The 24,330-nt window shown below is 40.0% G+C and overlaps 1 protein-coding gene across 4 annotated transcripts in view; it reads right to left on the reverse strand.

Moving 5' to 3' along the window:
• Positions 1 to 24,330, reverse strand: part of dpp6a (dipeptidyl-peptidase 6a) — a 198,087-nt gene that overhangs the window by 2,840 nt on the left and 170,917 nt on the right. For all 4 annotated transcript variants that reach the window (XM_067578403.1, XM_067578404.1, XM_067578406.1 and 1 more), the window contains 18 exons: positions 23,921 to 23,973; positions 22,716 to 22,797; positions 18,152 to 18,272; positions 11,725 to 11,879; positions 11,528 to 11,625; positions 10,860 to 10,983; positions 10,713 to 10,751; positions 10,219 to 10,326; positions 9,599 to 9,690; positions 8,202 to 8,249; positions 7,961 to 8,079; positions 6,144 to 6,215; positions 3,481 to 3,588; positions 3,071 to 3,140; positions 1,950 to 2,144; positions 1,172 to 1,226; positions 862 to 961; positions 37 to 95 (listed from right to left, as the gene is read on the reverse strand). In XM_067578403.1, coding sequence (XP_067434504.1) covers positions 37 to 95; positions 862 to 961; positions 1,172 to 1,226; positions 1,950 to 2,144; positions 3,071 to 3,140; positions 3,481 to 3,588; positions 6,144 to 6,215; positions 7,961 to 8,079; positions 8,202 to 8,249; positions 9,599 to 9,690; positions 10,219 to 10,326; positions 10,713 to 10,751; positions 10,860 to 10,983; positions 11,528 to 11,625; positions 11,725 to 11,879; positions 18,152 to 18,272; positions 22,716 to 22,797; positions 23,921 to 23,973 — 1,698 coding nt within the window. The remainder of the gene's footprint in view (positions 1 to 36; positions 96 to 861; positions 962 to 1,171; positions 1,227 to 1,949; positions 2,145 to 3,070; positions 3,141 to 3,480; positions 3,589 to 6,143; positions 6,216 to 7,960; positions 8,080 to 8,201; positions 8,250 to 9,598; positions 9,691 to 10,218; positions 10,327 to 10,712; positions 10,752 to 10,859; positions 10,984 to 11,527; positions 11,626 to 11,724; positions 11,880 to 18,151; positions 18,273 to 22,715; positions 22,798 to 23,920; positions 23,974 to 24,330) is intronic.

Here is a 24,330-nt window from a genome sequence, read left to right on the forward strand (position 1 = left end):
GGAATTTGAAACGTAACAAATGCAATCAAATCTTACTGTGTATGCCCTTGGATCAGGTTTGGGAAGTCCGAGATATCTCTCTGAAAAAGCAGAGGCTGGAGAGGAAAGAGGGTTTCAATTCATACTTGTCTCGACGTCAAAATAAAATCATATTAATAACAAGACTGATATGTAATTTATATCTGCTTGTATGGATGTTTTGAGTCATGAAGGATTTTTCCATATTTCTTTCCAAGTTTTTTTTTTTCCCCCTCCATATTCAAATATATTCACCCATCTACATATGCTTTAGTCTCGAAGCTGTTGCGCACCGTCTTCATTTGCAATTCTAAACTTATACAGTGTCATGGCGTGTCTCCCACCCCCTCTGGCAAAGCGAGAGAAATCAAACAGATGAGAAATCAGTCACACCGCGACGCCCGGCTCCTCCTTAATTTGCAGTTTCCTGACTCAGTGCGCCTACAGCTACAGCTGCCTCTCTCTCTGTCACTGTCCTGGTATACACAATCCTACATTTCACACATTTTTATTCCTTCGGTAGCCGAGGTGAGGCTGGTGTAGTTAACTTTGTCTGGAACTGTTATGATTGGGGTCTGGCTGCATCTGCGCCATCGCACCGATAAGGTGAACAAGCTCATCTCTCTTTCTCACATACATATTGTACATATATGTAGACACTGAAATAGCTATAGAGGTAAAGGTGCTAGATTTCTTTCTTTTTTTTCCCCATTTTATTACTTTCTGACAACACCGTGGAGCCTTAATGATTATGCAGAGACTATTCTTTGTTTTCTACCTACTGTACAGCAGAGTCTATAATTTTTATATTCAAGATTCACTGCAGGTACAAACAAGCCTTACCATATAATTCAAAGTCGGTGATGGGTGAGAGGACAGCACCACATTTTACAGGAGATTCCTCCCCACTGAGCAACAAACTGGTCACATAGCCACCGTACACCTGAGATACAATAAAAGCATGATGTTTTATTTTAGTAACTGAACATCCGGTGTTGACACAGGAGCATAGAGTGGTCTATTTAGGGAGATTTTTGGACTCGCTGCAACCTGTCAGGTTCCTGAGCAGACACTCCTAGAATAAAATAGTGCAGTTCGGATGTTAACAAAGACATACATGATTCTTTCAGCGAAGGACGGAGACTATTCTTACCTTTCCAAAAGCTCCAACTCTGGTTTTGTCAATGTAGGGCTCTTTCAGAATCATACTGCAAAAGAGAAACATTGCTTACGGTTAGGTAGATATTTTCCATTTTAACTTTTGTATAGACTGAAGCAAGGTGTTTATTACATTATAGCAGTATTTACAAGAAATCCCACTACTACCACCACTTCCACAGAAGGGATAAAAACTCACAACAGCTCAGATGCTGCTGTTATCGTTTTAATGCTGAAGAAACTATTTTATTACTCCTACAGTTATTAAACGTTGAACCACCTCAATGACCCTCCATATTTATTCACCCTGAAACTACTAATTACCATGTGGGTGAGCTTGCTCATGAAGAGTACAGACATTCTGTATAGTAATGAGAGTGTCTGCATGGCGTATTTTTCATTTGTTGAATGGGTTTTGAGAGGCTTAAGCCACTTGTTTGAACGAGAATTAAAAAATATTTGCTAATTTGCATCCTGATTGAGTGTTTTTCTGTTGGAATGTACAGTATGTAAACACAGATACTGTTTAATAAGCCAGAATACAGTCTGATTAATCTATCATCCTATTAACATTTAAATAAAAATGTACTTAATTTTATTGGCTTTCCAGAAAGTTCAGATGTCTAGAGATAAGTAACCCATTTAATGTCCCAAAAGCATGTGGAGAAAGGGTTCAAAACACATCGAAGGGACTCAAGAGTGACTTTTGGTTTGCAGTAAGAAGCTACATATATATTTTTTTAATTTCTCATTGAGTGTCCCGCTGCACATACTTGATCGCATCCTTCTGATCCTGTTCCTCGAACACGCCCAGCTTCTTCTGGATCCGGTGCAGGAGGTTGGTGCCGTGGAAGCCGCTGCCTCGTCCATCGCATTGCACCACGATGGCGCCGAAGCTGCTGACCAGCACCGTGGCCCAGTCCATGTGAAACTGCTCCGACACCATCTGGCCACCAGGTGTCCCATCGCTGCAAACATGCAACAACCACAGCAGTACAATAAGGCTTCCAAACACAATATAATGCTTTTTCATAACATCAGTGAAATAGATTTCGATATATTATGAGTTTAATGTGTCTGTGTGGGACTCTGTGGGCACAGAAAATCATCCCCTCGCTGAAAATTGCTTTTCAATGATATTTTTGATTGTTTTTGTGTGTGTGTGTGTAATTTTCTATGGGCATGTCTGGCAGTGAGCTATAATATGCAGGCTAATTCAGAGGATGAAGGAAATCTGAACATAGAGCAGACATATCGTTAAAAAACAGTTAAATTTGACATTTTTTTAGCATTGCAGTGTGTTTAATGTCTTGTCATTCAAAGTCTTTGGTGCTTTTATGGATCTTACTGATAATTTTAAGACTTAAACCACTGTTGTGCTTAAACTGCAGTATAAGGAAGAAGCAAAGAGAAAGAGGGACAGGCCTCTGAATAAAACACTTAAGTTGAAAAGTTAACTGTATTCCAGTTAACTGTAAGACTAAAGGGACAATGTTCATAGATAAGCTGTCATGATCACTTGCGTAGGATTGGAAAATGTGCATACAGGAAATTGTGTTTTTTTTTTTAGTTTTCCTAAAATGTGCAGGCAGAGCATTATGGGCCAGATTCTGCAAAGCCTAGATTAGAGTAAAAGATAAGTCACAGGCTTGAGGAAAGAGAATGCTAATGAAAGGATGGGGGTGGAGAGGATAAGTTTCCTCATTCGCAGCGTAATTATTACCCAGCTAGAGTAGAGGACAAAGCAGCGTGTCTCTGTGTTAGATTAATATGTCTGATTAAAACTCCATCCTCATATTACTCAAAGGAAAGCGTGGATACAGGTTGACACTTCTAACCGACTCAAAACTTTTTCCTTTGCGTGAGTGTGTGGAAAAAGTGTGCTCATACATACACAAGCAGGAGCAGCGGGTAGTGTGATGTGTCCATGAAGCCGGCAGGTTTGAGGATCTGCATCGATAAGGCTGTAACGCAGATACGAAACAACTATTTTTTTAGGTTCAGACAAACTATGATGTATATTGTTATCTGAATATATTTACAGTCATTATTCATGAGCATAAAAGTATATATTGTATGTACTTCATTTAATGGAAGTGCTGCTCTATAAAGAACATGTTTGAGTGGTAGAAAATCATGATGAAGTGTGATAGAGGAAGCTAAATTGATATTATACTGTAATTATAACATTATAGTTAAGCATAATGTAAAGCACTGCATTTGCTTTTAGGGTTTTGGAATTTTCTCCAGCTGTCAACCAACTACTGTACATTGTGTGTCTGTTATCGTGACTGTGAAACATACTGTAGTCATCCATGTTGATCTCCTTGTACTCCACAATAGGCATCTGCATAGAGTCCAGGGTCAGCCTCAGGTTCTCATTGCTCTCCAGTTTATATACCTCTGCAATACCTGTAGACAGCAAATGATCGACCGATGATCAGTTTACCATTTAGAGAGTCTTCATGTATGAACGTTTATCTGTGAAAATTATTCTTGTTATCTCTGGCAACCCAATTATGGCAAAAAAAAGCTTCTGGCAGGTTTAAAGAAAATTAAATTTGGCATTCTCATATTCCCCTGTTCACTTGAAAAATCTGGAAATTAAAACCTGACTGCACTGCGTTGACACTGAATATGATTATTACTGGATTTAAAATAAATATTTCAAAATTATATTCATCTATTAATTTAAATTAGGTCATTTGGGAATATGTGTGGAGCTGTGCACTAAAATACATAAAACAGCTCCACAGAATATCAGAACCTTTCATCCTCCCAAACTTTCAGCATGAAAAAAAAAGAGAGACATGACTGCTGCTGATACTGTGACCTGGATTCTCTTAAGGCAAACTTCATGTCTCGAGAGGTTGTCCTAAAAAAGCAAACCAGATGTACTTAACAGCGACAGCTGGTTTGCGCAGCACTTACTTATCATCCTTGGCTGCTATGACTGCTGTAGTCAAAGAAGAATCAGTAAACATTGTATGTTGGGAACGGTTTGTGTAAGCGGTCAAAAGGCAGCATCCAGGAGGGAAATCAACAGACGGCTACCAGGGCCGGCCATTCTGACAAACTCAGATAAAACCTGTCAGGCTTCCAGAGGAAAACTTCAATTAAACCTTCTGAAAGGGAGGAGATGAAGAGGGACTCTGCTTGGATTACTGACAGGAGCCGTACACAAGAATCATTTCTGTTTGAATGTAAAGACTAATTCTGATATGACGATGTCTCGGTCTATTGCTGTGAGTGTAGCAAACAATTTATTAGTGTTATTTCACCTGTCATAGTCTGATGTCATTTTAAAAGTTTAAACAAGACATTTTGTGATCATTGATGGCACTTAGCATATTTTATATATATTATGAGTCAGTCATGCTAATTTCAGTAGAATTTTAGCCCTGTTAAGGTAGAAAAAGCCTTTAAGAAAGAACACCGCTGTGAATATGATGATTTCATAAAACTAGGTCACCTATGTAGTAGAAATGTGCAATTATTTTTGAAATTGGTGCCCTATGACTAGAGAAAACTGAGAAAAAGACTCCCCATACAGCTCTTAAGGGTACGGGGAATCTCACCCTATAACAACCAGAATGCTTTGCGTGCGTCCCGTCCAATCAGACTGACTGACTCTACTGAGGTGTTTACAGCCAGCAGAGCAGCCGTTAGCAAAGACTGAGCAGCGTTATATCTCTTAACTGAGGCTTATTTTCATTTACAAAACATTTTTCCTCATCGAGTCTGGATATATCGTACCAGCATGCAAAGATCATAAAACAAATGGCACGCTGGAGTCAGTTGAGCTGCACAGCTGTCATAACACCTCTGCTGTCTCCATTTGAACTTGTTTTGGGATGTTGGGATAGATGAAGGGGTGAAAGACTGCAACCAAACACTGTTTCTTTTACCTATTTTTGACAATTTTTTATCTATTTTGATTGTGCTCAAGCTGGATGCAGCTGCAAAACTTAACTTATAGCTAACTTAACACTGTTGCTGTTTGCTGAAGCATGGAGTTTTCAGTCTGTCTTCATTCTCTCTGACGATCCTCACTGGTCACTGGTCGATGCTGCAAAGCTACCCCGGTTGCAGCGCCTTTCGGCTGCTGCTGTAACGTAGCTCCAGTGGTGGTAGCTTCTTCCTCCACACTGTTATCTGAACCCCACAGCACGATATTCGACCTTGTATCATGAAACCATAGTTTTCTTCCAAATATGCTGATATTTTAAAGTATGTAGTCGTATGATATTTTAGAGTCTGCTTTTCCCTATTGCTGGTGTAAGACTGTAGGCGGAGTGTTTTGGGAGACCCACATTTGACAGTTCTTGAAAGCACCACTACAGAAAATGAGGAAATGTAGTTTCTAGTCTAAGGCAAATTGGACTTTTGCCAGCAAAAGAGTGAATTAAAGTTTCCCTTTAAATGGTGGCCAAAAAAATCTGGGAAACATCACTGCACTTACAATAACACTGTTAAATGGTTAAATACATCAACATAAGCCGCAGTAACAAAATTTAATTGCTGCTGTCACAGCCCGGCTCAAGGGGAGGACAAAGAGGAGAGGAAGTCAAGAGGTCTCTCACACTGCATTTACAGACTTGTTTTAATGCAGCCGTGGTCAGGGAGGGGCCGTCATATTGGTAAAAAGATGACACTGACTGGCGCACACACACAGTGCAGTAATCACATTACAGTAGGCTGATATTGCCAATGGGCAGGTCATAATTTAATGAGCGCATCCTTTGTGAAGAGTAATGTGATTACCGCCATCATGCTGGACTTGGCTCATAGACAAACAGTGAGTCAGGTGGTCATTGTGTGCAACAGTGGAAACACAGCAGCCCCATTTTGACAAGGTCATTTTCAGTGCATTTATTATGCTTATGTGTACAAGGTTACTTGTAATGTCTTTTAATATAATTTAGAGTCTTGTAGATGCGCATATATTAGATGGTGGTAATACTCACTCTCTCGGTCTTGTGTCTCACTTTCTCCGTCTCTCTGTGTCTTGTAAATGGACACAAATGGGATGTCCGGGCCTGAGGGAAACATCAGAAAGTTTAAAATAAGTGGTGCTGCTCTATTAGGTATTGTTTTTATTTCAAAGTCACCAGTGACTGGGAAACTTTCTGCACAATTTCAACTTCTCTGTTGAAGGTTTTTTTTTATATAAACTACTGTGCACTGCTATATTTTGTGACTGTTTAGGCATCAGCAAAGTCTGCATTCATCATCAAATGCAGACTAACGCCTAAGAGTTTTCCAGTGATGACACACAATAAGAAAAAAAAAAAAAAGTAAAATCCAGAGAGAGACATCCCAGATCTTTTGTCTGGCAGACAAAGAGGCAATTCTTTGCTTATTCGATTTATGTAATGCAATAGCTGGAATAGCTTTTCCAAATCTAGGCCACAAACAGAAACAAGTCCCTCAAGCTAAGTCCTAAAACCTCAAAACAAGGGGGGGAGGAGGGACTGCAAATGAAGTGATTGATGCACTTAGCAAATTGGGAACACAGTACAGGAACAATGTGGTTTGCGTATGCTGAGAAATACAGCAGCCTCCAGCTCACTCCCCCCATTTCTTCTTCCCACTCTCACTTCTTGTGGTAATGATATATCGAATAAATTCTTGCAGGCAGGCTGTGAGGAGAGAGCTGGATTAAAAAAGTATGAGGTAGAGGATCACTGACCATCAGTGCACAGCGGTGATGTCTGGGGCAGCGGTGAGAGTTTGGTTTGATCTCAGTTTATTGAGTTCATAGTAAGGTCCGTAGGTGATTGAGACAGTTGTTGGGTCAGTGATTAAATATTCAAGATATCGGGCTTCAAGTCAGGCTTAAATCGCAGAAACTTTCTGATACTATGGGCCATGCTATGACATTTTAATATTTCCCTGATATTTAAAAGTGCTTTGCTTGGTCATTTGGTATTTTCAAGCCCAAGATACCGCACATTGATAAAAGGTGGATGGAGAGGCACAGCAAGATGGGAGTTTTACCTTTCTTTCTGGTAAAAGTCAGCTCTTTGAAACTGCTGTTTTCAGCACAATGTCACTTTGATTCCTCCAGTTAATGCAGACTTTACAGAAATGTGCAGCTACTACAGAACAATGCTAAGTACAGTAGAGTAAATTAACTCTTCAAACAGTAGACATCAAAAGCAGTGACATAACAAATAGAGATGCAATGATTAGTTGATTAACAGAAAATTAATCCAACTACTCTGATAATCGATTAATAGTTTTGAGTGATTTTTAGAGAAAAAATATCCAAATTCTCTGATTCCAGCTTCTCAAATGTAAATATTTTCTGGTTTCTTTAGTCTTCTGTTAAACTAAACATCTTTTGTGTTGTTGGTTGGGACATAACAACATTTGAAGACGTCACCTTGGACTTTTTCACTAATTTCTGACATTTCATAGACCAAACAACAAATTGATTAATTGAGACAATAATATAATAACAAATATATGTGTAATGCAACCATGGCAAGATTGTCAGTAATCCTGTTTATTCTGAGCTAAACATTATTGAGTGATTATTGTGTTGAGGTTTATTATGAATATCTTCCCACTTGAAAATGGAAAACTGCTCACTTGGCTCTTAAAAAGATATGAGACAACTATTGTGACTGGATGAGAGGATAACCACATCCTTCTGATTTGTGTGCTCTGCTTTAGCCAACCTTTTTTGCACATATCCCTGTTTGCTGACCTTGCACACAAGAACTTTATGACTGTGCTATTGAAATAGAGCCCCCATGTGTCTACATAAAGTGGTTACCTTGGCAGTTGAGCAAGAAGTAGCTCATATTTTGGCTGAAAGAGCCGCTGATGTAGCCACAGCTGTCAGACAAGGCACATGACAGACAGCGACGGTTGAATGAACCAAATGTGTCCGCACTATGGAAACAAAAAAAAGACATTTAACTTATTTTTCATCCGAATAAGCAAACTGTACACCTATTTCAATCCCAAAAAGTCAACTGCTGATACAGTATAGAAAACATTGGGACAAACATTACCTGTACAGATGCCTTCGCTTTGGACCATCTTCAGTGCTCAAGAAGTATCTATGACGAATGAAACAAACAAAAAAACAAGGATGTAATGTTAAAACAGCAATGTATATATGCACAGTACAAATCACAGTAGTTTGTTTGGTCATATTTATGAGTTTAACAGAGCTGTGTTCACCACTCAGCTTGCGGGATAGAAAAAAGCATCTGGAACATACATGCACTGACCCAGCTGCTCACTAGAATAAATGTTTCATAAATGAATGATGGAGCAAAAAAAAGGGGATGAATCCTTTTAGAACAGAAGTAGGCCAAATTTTACACCCTTAGGGAAGAGGTTTTTGGGTATGAGTTTGTGAAGCCACTTCAGCGCCGGGTACAAAGAGTTTCTGCATGTCTTTGAGCGTGTGAGAGCAGGTGTGTACATGTTAGCTCGCAGTTTGATCACAGTTGCCTTGTGGCCTGATGTGTGGGTGTGAAATTATCTGGGAGTGATGGGGATGAGTCACATTCCTCATGGGTGCAACAGAGACGCAGCGCTCTTTTATACCAAGCACATTCAGAGTGGTGTATTGTGTGGGATTGTATGGGTAGGTAACACACCATGAAACCTGCAACAATACACAAGCATTTGTCGCAAAATCCTGTCTCAGAATACACACAAGTCATAGTTTATTAGGATTATGCAACTTGACGATAAACATGAGTGGTCATTTGGCTGCTGGACAGCAACAGTCAGCTTCACTGTGATCTGTTCATGGTGTTGAAACTCTATATGAAAGTTTCAGCACCATGGAGAGAGACAGAGAGAACCTCTGCATTCAAGTGTGAAGCGTCTCCCTCTCTGTCTCTGTCCATGGTGCTGAAACATCCAACCCATTCTCTCTTTTAGAAAAGCTTTACTGAAGCAGTAAACACATGTACATTTTCTTCCTTTTAAGTTTTAACTTTTTTTTTTTTTCCTTTTTCTCATCACATGTAGCTAATTAGTATTTTGTTAAAGCAGATATTTTGTAATGTCCAAAACATATTTTACAGGATTTACAATAAAAACAAGTTTAAAAGATGTTTTCTGATGCAAAATTATTCCAATAATAATCTTTAGTGTTCAAACTGTGTGCTGCTCATGCTAGCTTTTTCTGCATGTGTTACCTTAAAAGGGTTTAGCTAAAGTTACAGAAACTGGGATAACTTTGATGCCCCTGCATGCAAAATCTGTAACAGGAGGACAGCTTGAGAAAACCTGATAAATGTCCAACAAGATAATGCTGCATCCATATGACTTTTGTTTGCTTGTAAGTAAACAATGTGGACCTGCATAAAAATACTGTAAAAGTGTGATTAACTGCAGCTCTTTGCTGTGAGTGGGGTGGTGTTGGTTTGGGTGGTGTGTTGGTGCTCACATCAGCTGGCTGTCCTCATTGTACGCCAGGACTTGGGTGACATCCCAGTCTCCAGACGTGATGGACTGCAGCGTGTCTGTACTGGTGTTGGGCTTTGTGTGCAGAGAGATAAACAGAAAAATAATGTGGTAATTTTACATATAATGACAAGTTCTTAAGACAATAAAAGATTGCATTTTCTAAAGTCAATATCACATAGCACAGGCTATCGCCCAATACTAAGTTTGCGTTTCCAAGATTAAATGAAGTTAGGTTGAAAAAACATTTCTCAAATGAAAAATATGACATTTATTCTTGTAACGTTGTTGCTGACAAGAACATAAAACACACTATTAATTATCATTCAGGGCACTGGCTATCATAAAGAATATTTATTCTATTCTAAGTAATGACTACTTGAAAAATGTGTGATAAAAATGATATTAAAATGTTCTAATCCAACATAAATCGAGAGCGTTTTGGAGTGAAAGTTGAAGTCATATTCTTGTTTCATCATAATTTTATATTTCTCAATGACAAACTCAATGATGTTTCACATTAGCCTTCCTCCTTTATCAGTTCAAAGTTTCATCCCTGTTCACTAATTCTATGTAATACAGGACACATGGATAGTATCGTACCTGGGAGATGGACATGGAGATGTGGAAGAACTTTCCCCTGCCTCCTTGAGGAATGGCGCGGGTGAAAAACAGCTTCAGTCCATCTTTGGAAAAAAGAGGCCTCTCATTCTAAAGACACAGACAAGATGATTAAAATAATTTACTTAGTACAATATAAAAAGTCATAAAAAGTCCCCCCCACAACTAAAGACCATAAAAATGCCATAAGCTACAATTAGTAATGACATGCTAAGTTGCATGTTATGTAGTTGAGGAGCATCATATAGCAAATAACAATTTCACCAAACAAATTCCATTAAAAACAACAAAAACATGTGATGATTACATCCTTATATATCTTACAATATGTCATTTTGATAAAAATAACAATGTCCACAATGAATCCATGTCTTAAAAACTGTCCACCAAAAAGTAAATTCTGTTCCACAAATAAAAAGTTACCTTTAAAAAACAGACCTTTTGCAACTTATATTTGGATGTGTCATCACTCTCACCTGCCTATGGAGCCACCCTTCACTTTCATCCTCATGTTTCTGTGAAGACAAGTTGCCAGTTTTCAGTTTGCACATGAAAGAAAGCACAGGGTCTCTGATCCATACAGTACACCACACACAACATACACACACCGGACTGAGGCGTACCTTTGTACAGACTCCCGTTGTAGCCTCACACAGTGTGAGTATAGAGATGTTCTGGGCTCTGTTCAGCCAGTTGATGGCCAGTTTAGTAGTGGTGGCCCATTTCACCATGGTCACGTAGTACTCACTGAAAAACAGAGAGAAATTATTCGACAATTAACTTAATTTACAATGCAATGTTTGCAGCAGCATTAGGATTGTGAGTGGGTAAAATTAGTGAGACAGAAATATTAGAAAATGACTTTAAAAAGTGCCAAAATATTTCCATTTACTAATTGTAAAGTATGATATAATTTTCAAAAGGGATGAAACTTTAATAATGTCTTGCAGAGAAATTGAGATATTGGAGCGTTCAGTATAATGAGCCACTGCGAAGGAGGATGAGGAAAAATAGTGTATTAATACAATTAGAGCAAATGGGGACATTAGACTTAATGAAACTAAACACGGGACCACATTAAGCCAAAATGTATCAGTATCTATACAGAATATGCAAAACGGCAGGAGCTGAATGCACTCGTAGAAAGAACATTAAAACAATATGCCAACTTATATGGCAATAGAAAATGATTTAATGGAGAGATATTACACACATGAGCAAACATATGAATATCAACAAAATATCTGAATTCAAGATAGACTAGATAGATTTTCCAGTTTGCACTCCTCACCCTATCCTGGGATCATCAGGTCTCCTCATCTCGATGGTGTGAAGAGGACCGTTAAGGTTCACGACATACAGAGTGATGACTGGGTTCTCCTCACCAGCCTGAACACGACGAGGAAAATGTTTTTAGTGAGCTATAAATTAGACCCATATAGTCACTTCTAGAAAAAAGTAAAAATGAAAGAAAATAACTAATCCAACCTTAGGGTAGTGGTACTCTTTCCCTATCGGGTAGGGCGTGCCTGTGAACATGGGCAACTCCATCCTTGGCACCAGGGTGTCGTTGATCGTGGCGTATGCCAACCTGGCACCATCTGGAGACCACCAGTGGGCAATATGGGACTGGAAAATCTCCTCTGAAATAATCAGAGAAAAAAAAAAAAAGGCCATCAATCATAAAGACAGCGAATAAAAACTCAAACAGCAGAAGCAAGTTAATAACATGGCTGCAGGCCAACACAATCATACTGCTGTTATCTGCCGGGGTTAATAGGTGTTCTGGGAAAAATATCCTCTAAAATGAATTAAACGCTGTATCATTAGAAGTACATTTTGTTTCGTACTCACCATCAAAGGAAACTCATACAATTGTTCATGCTGTCTCCAACTGGCCAACATTTTATGTTTTAAAGTGCCAAACACCACAGTACCGAGCATTAAAAGTAGCTTTTCACAAACAATTTCATCAACAAATAGGACTGATACAAATGAATATTAGCAAAACTTCCTTGCAAAAAGTTAAACTCTGCCCTTTCAGCAATACACTCAACTTACTCTTGCCTGACCTGTTTGCTATATTTGGACACTCGCTTTCTCTTTCTCTCTCTCTCACTCTTAAACCTACACACACACACACACACACACAAAGTACCAAATGTTGAGGTCATAAATCACAACAGCTTTTAATCTCAGTACAGCCTATCGACCAAAAAAGAACTCTGCAAAATTTCCTAGAAATGAACCAAACAGCTATTTTTCACAACTACACGGTGTACTTTACCAGATAACGGTGGTTTTTGGGTTGTTGTTAACTCTCTCTCTGTGTGTATGTGTGTGTGTGTGTGTGTGTGTGTGTGTGTGTGTGTATGCATAAATACCATTTTCAGCTACAACACTGAAACTCACTTTAAATCATTTCAGACGACTTGCAACCGAGAGGGTTCCCTTGAGATACCCTGTACAGGTGTGTGTGTTTGTAATTATGGAGCCATCACACACACACACACACACACACACACACTAGACAGAGAGAAAATAATGGGGGACAAGAGCAATCTAGGCCCCTTCATTTCTGCTGCTACACACAAACACACACAAATGCCTCTGTCAACACACAGAGTCATTAAGAAATTATGCAAATAAAAGCTCACTGAGGGAACTTTTGACAGCATAAAGCATGGCCACGACAATTCTACTTCATTATTAAGTCTGTGGCGACAACGCAGACGGCATCGAAACTGTTCGGCTTATTGTTACAGCGTGCCATTAGCTACGTTTATATCAACTTTTGCAATTAAAATTTCATTAATGCTGTTTATCTGAAGGACTGGGTGCTGGCTTCAGGGAATTAACAGACATCAACTACCAATTAGCATTTTCATTAACTGTGCACGCTTGGTGGAATTACTTGATATGCAGCATCATTTGACAAACACCCTCAGTACATACACTTATGTACATTTGTTCTCTAATGCAATTCTGTAAAGGCAGCAGAGCACTGTTTATCATACAGTACCTTTCCACTGTATGACAGCCTTAAACTAATCATAATGCCAGGCATCTCTATGCAAGTGACATAAAAAGAAACAGAGCTAATGGTTGCATCCCACTGTCTGATGATGAACAGAGCAACACAGCACAGCATTATGCTGCATTTGCTAATAATGAAAAAAAATAAAAAATAATATGAAAATGATTTCCTGCATGGCTGGTTCCGCTGCTGGCTGCTGACTGCTGACTTCACCACCAGCAGCTTAAAAAGCCTCCCATGTGGAGTGGAACAGCTGGGCTGTGGGATCCGCTAGTCAAGGACAAAGTAGTTAAATTCCTAGAAGCTTATGGATATGTACTGTATGTGGTAATAAAAGAAACTGAATGGACAAAAGAGAGAGGGAGTAACAGTAAGAGAAGGGAGTGTAAATGAACCACTTTTGATGAGCTGACTCATTTTCTTTCTCTTAAGTCATATGATCCGATCTCCCTTCTTTCTTCCAGTCGCCTCATCGTGATGATTACCAGGTGAGCTGTTGCAGGCTCATCTCCTCTCTCTCCATGTTCTCCATCCAGCTGTGCAGACTATATTATTCACTGAGTGAAGGATATTATTAATGCATGAAATACCATGGAGTCAAGTGGCTAATGGGAAATAATGAATGCAAGGTGACTGATTCAGGCAGACTGAACTAATGAGAAAAAGAAAAGATAATCAAAAAGTCCCAGTAGGTATTTTCTTAATTTCTTGCCATTAGTAGAAATGCGAAAAAGATGTGAAAAAAATGCATATTGGAGATATTGGTCGTATGGTACAATACTACTGTAGCAGATGATTAAGATGACTGTTCCTATATCATCGTCTTTCCAACAGAGGGCAGCAGTGTCACATGCTGAAAAACACAAAACAGAGCAGCAGAGCAAGTACAGAAAGAAATGTTGCTTTTTCTCTGAGTTGTTAGTGTCTGATGCAGGTTTTAGGTCACTAAGATGTGTGTTTTCTTTGTCTAACTTCTTGCATTCTGGACATTTACAGCCTGTAGTCCACCTCACCGATCCCAAAGTAACACTTGGATCAATTCTGTGGTCACCTCTGCCAACTAGAAGATGAGACAAAACTAAATCCAAGAAAATCTGGCTTGACTTAATTACAGCAACTGCTTAATTTAAACCATTTACCATATGAAATCACATCAAATGTTACTAAATCTGCTCGTCACGGGGAAATATGTATGTCACTAATTTTCTCAAGTTGACAGCAGAGTCACACCCTCCGCCTGGCTCACTGACAAGGAGACTTAAGTTGTTTAGATGATCAGACATCTACTGTAGATTTACAGCCAACATGCCCCCCAAAAAAAACATGCAAGTGAAACAGCTGTCGCTATAAATACAGTACAGTTACCATTGTGCTGACTGAGGTGACAGTGCAAGTGATAATTGAGCAAGAACAGAGAAGCATATGATAAAGCGAGGTGAGATTTTGCTGAGCGCCTACAACGCCTCAGTTTCACTCTGAAGAGAACACTCATAAATGTTTAAGGATGAAAACAGCTATTACAGTAACTTGTTTCTGCAGGTCTATATTAAGCAAACAGAGGAGGAGAAGAAAGTAAATGAGAGGATTTAGCTCTCATGTACAGTATGTATTTATCCTGCAGTAGCACTGCAGACAAATTGTACTTACAGTGGCAGATTTTTAATGTTTTTTTTTAGGGTTATGGTTAGGGTTAGGGTTAGGGTTTTTCTTTAGTGTTGAACGTTTCTCTTTTCAGGTGATGCCACAAATGAACAACAACACATCACTTCCTGTCCAGGCTGAAACATTGTGCAGAGTTGGAAAAACTATAAATTTGTTTTTGCCTTTAAGATGTTATATATGTTAATTAAACTATCAATGCATTTTTTTAAAACATTAGTCCTAAAATCGGAAAATATGGCAGAACTTATGAATATTCTTACAGATACTGGAGACGATTCTGTTTTCCCATTGTTTAAAATCAGTATCCTTACTTGTAGCTTGCCTGATTTTGACAAGCTACGAGTACGGCGACATGGAAACACTAGTTCTCCAAAAGTTCTACAAACCAATTTGCAACTGTGTGCCGTGTCTCACGTCAGTTTCAACTTGTATTCCCACCAAAACCAAAACATTTGTATTCCCTTTATTAATCTTTTCCTTTCCAGCATACACAAGTGTTGATTATGTGGTTACTTAATGCCCTGCAGGCTCAGCCACAAACAGAGTGATAAACAGAAACAACCCTACGAACAAGCCTCTTGATGCAAACAGTCATCTAGCCAAACATCTATGGGGCAAACATGACTCAAAGCAACACTGGGTTTTTTTTTTTTTTTTATCTCAGCGCACCAGAGCCCAATAAACAGCTGTTTCCTCGGGCTGCGTCACACTGCAGGATGTGTCAGTATCAGTACAGCCTCAATAATCAGACAGCCGACAGATGACAGAACACTTGAGACTCTCCTGAGGCGCTGCGGACGATTACACACAGCTGATGGGGCTCTTGGCTGTGTCTCCGCTTTTTAAAAATTTTTGCTTTTAATTTTTTTTTCTTTTCTCTCGTCTCTTTCTTTATTTCCTGCGTGCACACGCTACAAACATGCACACACACACACACACACACACACATATTCAAGGATTAAGACAGAAATGCAAACCAGAGGATATTCAAGCCAGGGAGATTATTTGCCAACCTTTCACCCTTTGGCATCAAATCTGCCGCGCAGCGACAGGCAGAGCTTAAGACCTCATTTCTCCTCAGCGGCAGTCTGAGCCTCAGCTTGACCTTGGCCAGAGCAGAGCCCGAATCATTAGCATGGAAAATCTTCTGCCTTGCAGTCTCACTGATGAATGTAAACATTACACAACCTGGCACGACTTCTAAGCTCCCCTGCAGATGCTAGCATCACCACTGGGCTGTTGCCAAATCTATTTACTGGCTTATAGACCTTTTTTTTTTTTTTTGAAAAGGGATTTATCTAAAATGAATGAAACAGACTTTTAGTGTATTAGCAAAAAATAAAGAAATAACACCAGATAAAAATAAATGAAGACATCATCATCAGCTGCTTGGAATGCATTTTGGCATTTTAACTCCCAAAATGCCATCAGCATGTAATTGTTGAACATTTCATTTCCAAACCACTGGTGTTACCATGATGCTATAACAGCCTCCACTCTTCTGGGAGGGCTTTCCACCAGATTTTGGAACCTGGCTGCAGATATTTGCTCCCCTTCAGCCACAAGAGCATTAGCGAGGTCATACACAGATGTTGGGCGATAAGGGGCTTGGAGTCGGCATTGTAGTTCATCCCAAAGGCATCGGATGGGGTCAAGGTCAGGGCTCGCTTTCTTCCACACCAAACCAGTGGCCAAAACCATAAAAAAAACAGCCCCACACCACACAGGAGTATCCAGATATGCTGTACAGTAAATCGTAATATCAAACATTGTGTGTTATCTTGAGATAATAAAATAACTTTCTCCTCTGTTATCAAACTAAAGGAGGACTTAAAGTTTATCACACCATCGCATAAGCAAAACACAATTCAGTTGTCCCACAGCACGCTCTTATCTAAACATTAACCAGCACATTCTATATTTTATCTCTCAGTGAAAGATTTATCCGGTCAGTAAATGATGAGTGTAAATTACCAGGCCTTCAGCAGAGCATAAATATGAGTCAGGAGGTCAGACGCTGCAATATCGCGCTGATTAATGTTTAACTGGCCGAGAATAAATATTGCTCCTGAAGGATGGACATGGTTTCAAATGTCAGCTTGGCTAATGCACAGATAAGAGGAGCTGTAAGTAGACAACTAAATAAAAACAGACCAGGTCCTGCAGGGAAAAGCAGCCACACGGCTCTTGTCCTGGTGCTCTGGTAACCTCAGATAACCTCCGTGTCACAGCTACTAAATCCTCCTAGGTGGCATTCAGTCACATTATCAGACAGATATGTAACAGCTTGTTGTATATCATAAGCTGTCTCTCTTTTTTTTCTATCTCTATATCTGGCACTCCCCATCTCCCTCTTGCGCCGTTATTAAAACACTGTTCCACTGGAGCGGAGAGTGCACCCAGAGCGGCAGATATAAATTCATTAGTTGAATGCTAACACAGTACCTGTCCCTTTTTTTACTTCAAGGCACATAAGTGAGCTTTGATCGGTGGCGTTGACGCTCGGAGAGCAACATGACATCTGTATCAGAGTGTGTACGACGCACACCACCGCTGAATTAATGCAAATCAACTGATGTAGAACATTCATTCATTTTCGGGGCTGTGTAAAGCAAAAGCAAATTGACAGAGTTTCCATTTTAATTTACCTGCAGGAAATAAAGTGGTACACGCCGAAAATACTAATGTGGCTGCAAACACTGGGGAGTCATACTGTCTCATGTCATTACTTGCTAATACATGTGTTCCTGCAGAGTATTCAGATTATAGGAATGGGAGGAGATGGAGAGCAGAAAGAGATGCGTTTTATGTAGTGTTTCATATTGGTCGTCATGACTACAAGTCAGTGGTTCCCAACATTTTTACCCCTTAAAATAAAGCATTGTCTACTTGTGACCCTATGTTGCATGTGTCATGATTTGTGAGTAGTTCCACCAAAGAGTGATTTTCCTCTGCTGTTTTATTTAAAAGACACAATAAAATATTCAAGAAAAGTTTCTGATATGAAGTGTTTGGTTTAAACCCATCTTGCTGTTTCACCTGCTTTCAGTCATTATGCTAAGCTAAGCTAACCATTTCCTGGTTTTAGCTTCATGTTTACAGATATGAGAGAGGTATCAGTCTTCCCATCTAATTCTTGGTAAGAAAACAAATAAGTGTTTTTCCCAAAATGTCGAAACTATTCCTTTAATGGCAACACTTTTTTTTCTGCCTTACCTTCATACAGCCAATCACTGAGCCCGTTGAAGATGACGCCCTCCTTGCCAGTGGACACCAGGCGAATGGAGCGGCTCTCCACCGTAGAGCGATAGTAGATATTGTTCTCAAAAATGAAGATCTACAGGAACCAAAACAAAAAAGGAAACAAATTTAATCCAGTTTGGGAACAGCAAGACAGGACACTAACCATCTTTAAACTGGAAAATCCAGGATGAGAGCCTCTTTTCAACCTGCTGAGGTGTCTTTGTGCAAGACACAGAATTCCTTTCAGCTCTAAAGGAAAATATCTGTAGCTGACCTTGACTGCTGCCTTCCTACAGGGATTTTCCTTACATTAAATAAGCTGTACCTTACTATTATTATCAGCATGCACAAGAAGAAACCTAAAGATATTTATACTGACTCATTATATCACAGGTGGGAGACCTCGGTTAGGTAGAAGTCGTCGTATCACAGGCGTGATCAACCTTGGGGTCGAAACACACATTAGCACGATGCTTTTTCACCTGCCAGGCACAAGATATCAGTGCACATATTGGCAATAGCACCTTTTTTTATTTGAAGATGTCCGAATTTGACAAAAGCCTAAGAGGAAAAAAAAAAAGGAGAAGTCTTTTCAATTTCTGATAAGACAGCAAACCTTGGGACCAGATTTTGACTTTGACGCTCTCCTCCACATTGTGTGCTATGTTGGGAGAGGCCTGCGGGGCTTTCCAGATAACTGAAGGTCAACTCTTTCATTACAGAGAATAATAGATCATCAGCACCAACGGTGAGCGTGGCAGGGCGGGGAGGCTCTTGGGGTTGGATTTTTAAAATGTTACAGCCTTAATGCCATGCTGAAATCAATCTTAGGCTATTACAGAAAAGGGTTCGCTCAGTATCTCAAGGATTATGGAAACTCTTGGCCTCAAGCTGGTATCGCAGTATCAGTTTGTGCATGATTTTCCTGAAAAATATTCTTTTTTGAGCAGACAAAATGATGGCGATGTAGAGTAGGAAATCCAATACTGATGCTCGTGCTGCATGTAGATTTTTTTTTTACTTCTCTTCACAGTATAAACAGGATCAAATGCTACAAGGGAGCTACCATATCTACCTCATGAACTTGCAATTTTTTATCATTTTTTGTTATACAAAACGTGACAGCGAAGTGGCATTTATAACACACAGTGAGAACTAGTTATCTTAAAGTTCCTCCAGCAAACCCTGCATCCCTTTAAAAGGTAACACAGAATCTGCCACAATTAGTTTCTCTTGAGGAGACGTGAGCTGCGGGCCAATGTGGTTTGATGTCACATCGGTGCAAATGGAGTCTCTGTATAGCAGCTAATCTAGGCCACAGCACAGACAGAAGACCTGGCCCCGTTCTCTGAAGGAAGGTTGAACACTGCCACTGATGGCTGGTATCCACATTTACCCTCACCCAGAATATGTGGAGCAGATTACACAAACTATGCAGAGTTTGCTACCTAGTTTGGTTTGTTTCGGTTGGTGAGAACGATGCTTGAACGCAACTGAAACTGCACCAACACAATGAGAAAATTCTTATTCATCAATATTTGGCTCTTTTACAAAATAGATGAATTGTCGTGCTGTTTAGGTATGAGTATGGAATCTGAAAAAAACTAAAGGAAACTGTAAGGGTTTAGAAATATATTAATGTGTTCTTAACTGGTCTTAAAGGGGCACTCCACCAATTTTACATGTCAGAGTCAGTTTATTCAGTATGTGGTGTGCTACTTTGCCCATGAATACAGTTCTGTAATGTCTTCTGCGGCTCTGGAGAAGCTTTGTGAGGTCAGAACGACAACTTTTATGGAATCTCGACATGGAGGCGACAAATTTGTAACGGAAAAACAGTGTTACAAATGGACGGTGGGAGTTTGAAAAGCCATGTGCATTTACCAGGCAGGTGGATGTGTCTAACAAAAGATGCTAGCAAGTTGCTTTATGGTAAAGTGAAAGCCCCAAATCAATATTTCAACAATTTTCTGGAGGAAAGACTACAAATTCTGCTCCTAAATGATTTGGACTTGGTTACACATTAATCTTACAGACACACATACATACACAGTCCCTCTCAAGGCGTCCTGGGGCTGAGCGTCCAAACTTTGAATGTGTGTCAGCTACATGTTAAAAGATTAGCCACCCACAGGGAGCATGAATAAAATAAGCCTTTTCCTTTCATTGGGGGATTAATTTTCCACAATAAAGGACATCTTTGTACAGAAACATGCCTCTGTGAAAAAAGGGATGCCACTTACTTGCCAAATTACATTGACTTTTTAGCCTAACAAATGGCTCAACATGTGGCTGGACAGCTGTGTTTGTGAGTGTAAATACGGGCATCTATGTGCTCATTTGCACATGTCTCTACGGGAAAGTAAAGGATTTAATCAAGCACATACGGGATTTGGGAAAAGGATAACAGGTGGACTAATTTATGTGTATTAGACGTCTAAATATGACGACACATGCCTGAGCTTGCGAAGTGCGTGCTTGTTTAAACGGATGGACATCTCTCACTTCAACCTCTACCTCTTCAACGGAGGACATCTGAACCTTCAGGGAGACCAGCTGCTGTTCAGTTTCACGCTAACATAACTTTCCTGCTGGAAGTAAAACCACTTCATGACTAATGGTGGGAAACTTGAGGCTATATCAATCTAGCGACTGTGTTAATTAATCCACTGACGAGATAACAGGTAATTAATAGCATTGTGCTGCAGGATGTAATCACTTATAGTCTGTCTGCCCTGCAAACCAACAGACTGAAGCTCATTAATGATTTGACAAGTTAGATTGTGTGATGATGGAGGCGGCGGATGACTCATCTTGGAAGAGTTGCAAAGGACCATTGCTTCTCGAGACTGGAACAACAGTATTTGATTTGAAATTTGTTTACTGGGAAATCACAGTGAATCATTATGATGACTTACACCCTGAGGGTGACTTGCGTGCACTGTTTTGACAGAAACTAATGTGATACCATTGACTCGAGGAAAATGCTGTGTATGGAAGATAAAGACTATCTGCTTCGCAATTCTCAATAGACTGAATTTGTCATAACGGGCCAACAAGGCCTGTTCCGTTTCAATTGCCTTGTTTTGCCAAAGATTTGGAGGACACAACCAGCACGCCCTTTCCAGCCCTCAGCACCCCATAATCCATTGTGCAACAGTCAATTGGGTAATGTAATGGAGCGTTCAGGCGATCTCGGTCAACTTGTATAGTCAGGATATGCGATGTGACCGTGTCATATTTCTCAGGTGTTCATCTGGTCATCAATCACTTGTAAATCTACCACAATGACGTGAATCAGTGAAAAAGCCACTACAGGATTTGAGTAATGGAAGTCAGCATAAATCCACTGTTTGTTCTTGCTAGCAGACAGGAAAACAGAAGTTATATGGATACATTTGCCATTTTTGTTTTCTATCATGTGTTTAAGTAAAAAGTGAACTGAATAAATCTAAAGTTTGGTTATGATGGAACTTGTCCAAACTTCATGTGCTTAATATTTAACTGTGCAATTTGAGCACCTGAACGCAGCATTAGTTTTGTTTCCTATAAGGCATCACTGTAATTTGGAGAAGAGCAGGTTCAACCCAGCCTTCAGGTCCTCTAAAGGACATACCTTCTTCCACATCCTCTGAAAGATTTATTAGCATCAACACAGTGATTGACACGTGTAAAGACCAAATAGCCCCAAACATGGGATACAGAAATGTCCCTTCACACCTCGTCCATCAGTCATCCCGACTCCTCCCATTAGGTAGTTGATATAAAGTCCCTCTGGCCAACAACACCATCAAAAACTCATTAATTCCCAATTTCACTCAATGACATTGCATGCTAATACTTTGCACACACTGAACTTTGTGCATTTAGGAGCATGGCTGTAGGTGAACATGGTACTACAGTTCCCAACACGTCTGACAGTGTTTTCCGTTTCTACTGTTGATCTCATTTCCCTCCCTGCAAGCTTGTGCGGCGCCGAGGGGTTTGTTTGTGTTTCTGCCTCCCTTGCTACAGTTCCACTCGGCTGTGTTGGCCCCCACCGCCATTGCTGACAGTCAGCGGTGTGCGACAGGCCTTCACACCCCGCCATGATTACTTTCTCCCTCCCTCTCTCTCTTTCCTCTAAAGGACACACTTTCTTCCGCATCCTCTGAAAGATTTAGTATCTACACAGTGATTGACACGTGTAAAGACCAAATAGCCTCAAACGTGGGATACAGAAAGGTCCCTTCACACCTCCTCCATCAGTCATCCCGACTCCTCCCATTAGGTAGTTGATATAAAGTCCCCCTGGACAACAACACCATCAAAAACTCATTAATTCCCACTTTCACTCAATGACATTGCATGCTAATACTTTGCACACATTGAAGTTTGTTACTTGCATGTCCACTTTTACTTTTTTGCACAGTTTTTAACATAATCATGACACTGGCTTTGTGGTGGGCGATAACGTTTGTATAAATCAGAAGCTGAAACATCATTGGTCAGCAGGCAGAAACGAGGCAGGGGGATTCATGGGTATTGTAGTTCTTACCAGTTGCTGACCCTGGGGTCCCCAGCCTGCGTACTGCAGCTGAGCATTTCGCACTTCTGGAGGGTTCAGGTTCCACGTCTCCCTGGGGTGCACAGACAGAGGAAACAATGCTATCAGATGGAAGTGCAGACACATACACTGAATGACTGAAGTGTATTCATAAATACCACGCTCTATAACAGTGTCACCTCTCCTTATTAAGAAAAGTGCTGCGCAGTGCAGGCTGCTGAATTAGAGGTGCCACTGCCTCTATGTCTTTGTCTGTAGCTGTGGATGAATGAGGTCATCAACTGTGGTGGTTTTCTGAGAGGTTACCACTGGGTGGCAGCACGCAAATAGATTTGATCAGGAGAGCTGCTGACAGTGCTGTCATACTGGTGTGCAAGTAATTTAAAAGGGAAATAATGAGGTTTTCTACAACAAAATAACCATAATATGTCTTGGCTGCCGGTCAGTACTCATTAATTAATTGTTACTTCACCAGGTTCTCATTTTTCTGGCTTTTTAAATGTACTATTTTGAAAATGTGTGTCATGATTTCCATTTTAATCAAACATGGTGTAAGTTCTCATGAGTGAGACCATAATGAGAAGTCATAATGGAGGTTTTTTTGGCCACGCGTGTGTTTTTAAACACAAAGAAACCGACATCAGAGAGATTAAATCGCGGCTGTGATTGCCAACTCGTCATGGTTCACTAATGCTTGTTCCTTTCTCCAGGCAACTGTTCAACAGTGAAGGACAAGAGAGCTACAAGAGACACACTGACGTTGCAAAAAGCTTCATACATCAAATCAAATGACAAAGCAATATAATTATTATCAATCTGCAGTGCATTGTAGCCCCTGTGAGATCTCCCCCCTCTTATCAGCCAATGTTGGATGTAATTGTGCAAATGTGGCTTCATTTTCATTTAAAGTCTATTGTTAAAGGGTTACCTAAGAAGTCAGAAGTGGATAAGATCTGCCGATGCTGTGGTAACTCTGGCTGCCATTGGAGGTCACAGATTACTTGATACCCTGGCGCAGCGTTACGCTTGAAAGTTGTGACGTTAACATAATAAGAGACGCTTTCTTGTAGGTGGATGTGAAAAGATGTGGGAATGCGTCTCTCTCTTTTTGGTTAGTGGAGGTCAGGTGAGATATTACAGGATAAGATAATGAAATACAATGCAAATGGAGCACTGCAGCTCTGTCGCCTACTTACGGAGTCTCCAGACTGCAGATGATGTAGAAGGCCGTGTATGAATGCTGGTACACCTGGAAGAAGAGACAGCAGGGCAGGACTCACAACAATGTATGGCTAACCCTTGACATCTGGCTTTATACAGAATTATTATTCTATTATTTATTAAAATAAATGTAGATATCACAGTTAAATAATACTAATGTGTTTTTGAAGAATCAATCATATAAAAAGGTTTCACAGCATTGACTATAATGAATCTTTTGAAGTCAACAATGAAAGAATCTTGAGTACTGCCACACATCAAGACCACAAATATCTGCAGAATAATAATCGGTGTAGTATTGGCATCCAAAAGCCATATTGGCCGATATCAGAGCACATATTCATACATAAATATGGAATAATCACCAGAGTTTTCTGTGTTCTTG

Source organism: Thunnus thynnus, chromosome 21, assembly GCF_963924715.1.
Source record: "Thunnus thynnus chromosome 21, fThuThy2.1, whole genome shotgun sequence".
NCBI classification, from domain to species: domain Eukaryota; kingdom Metazoa; phylum Chordata; class Actinopteri; order Scombriformes; family Scombridae; genus Thunnus; species Thunnus thynnus.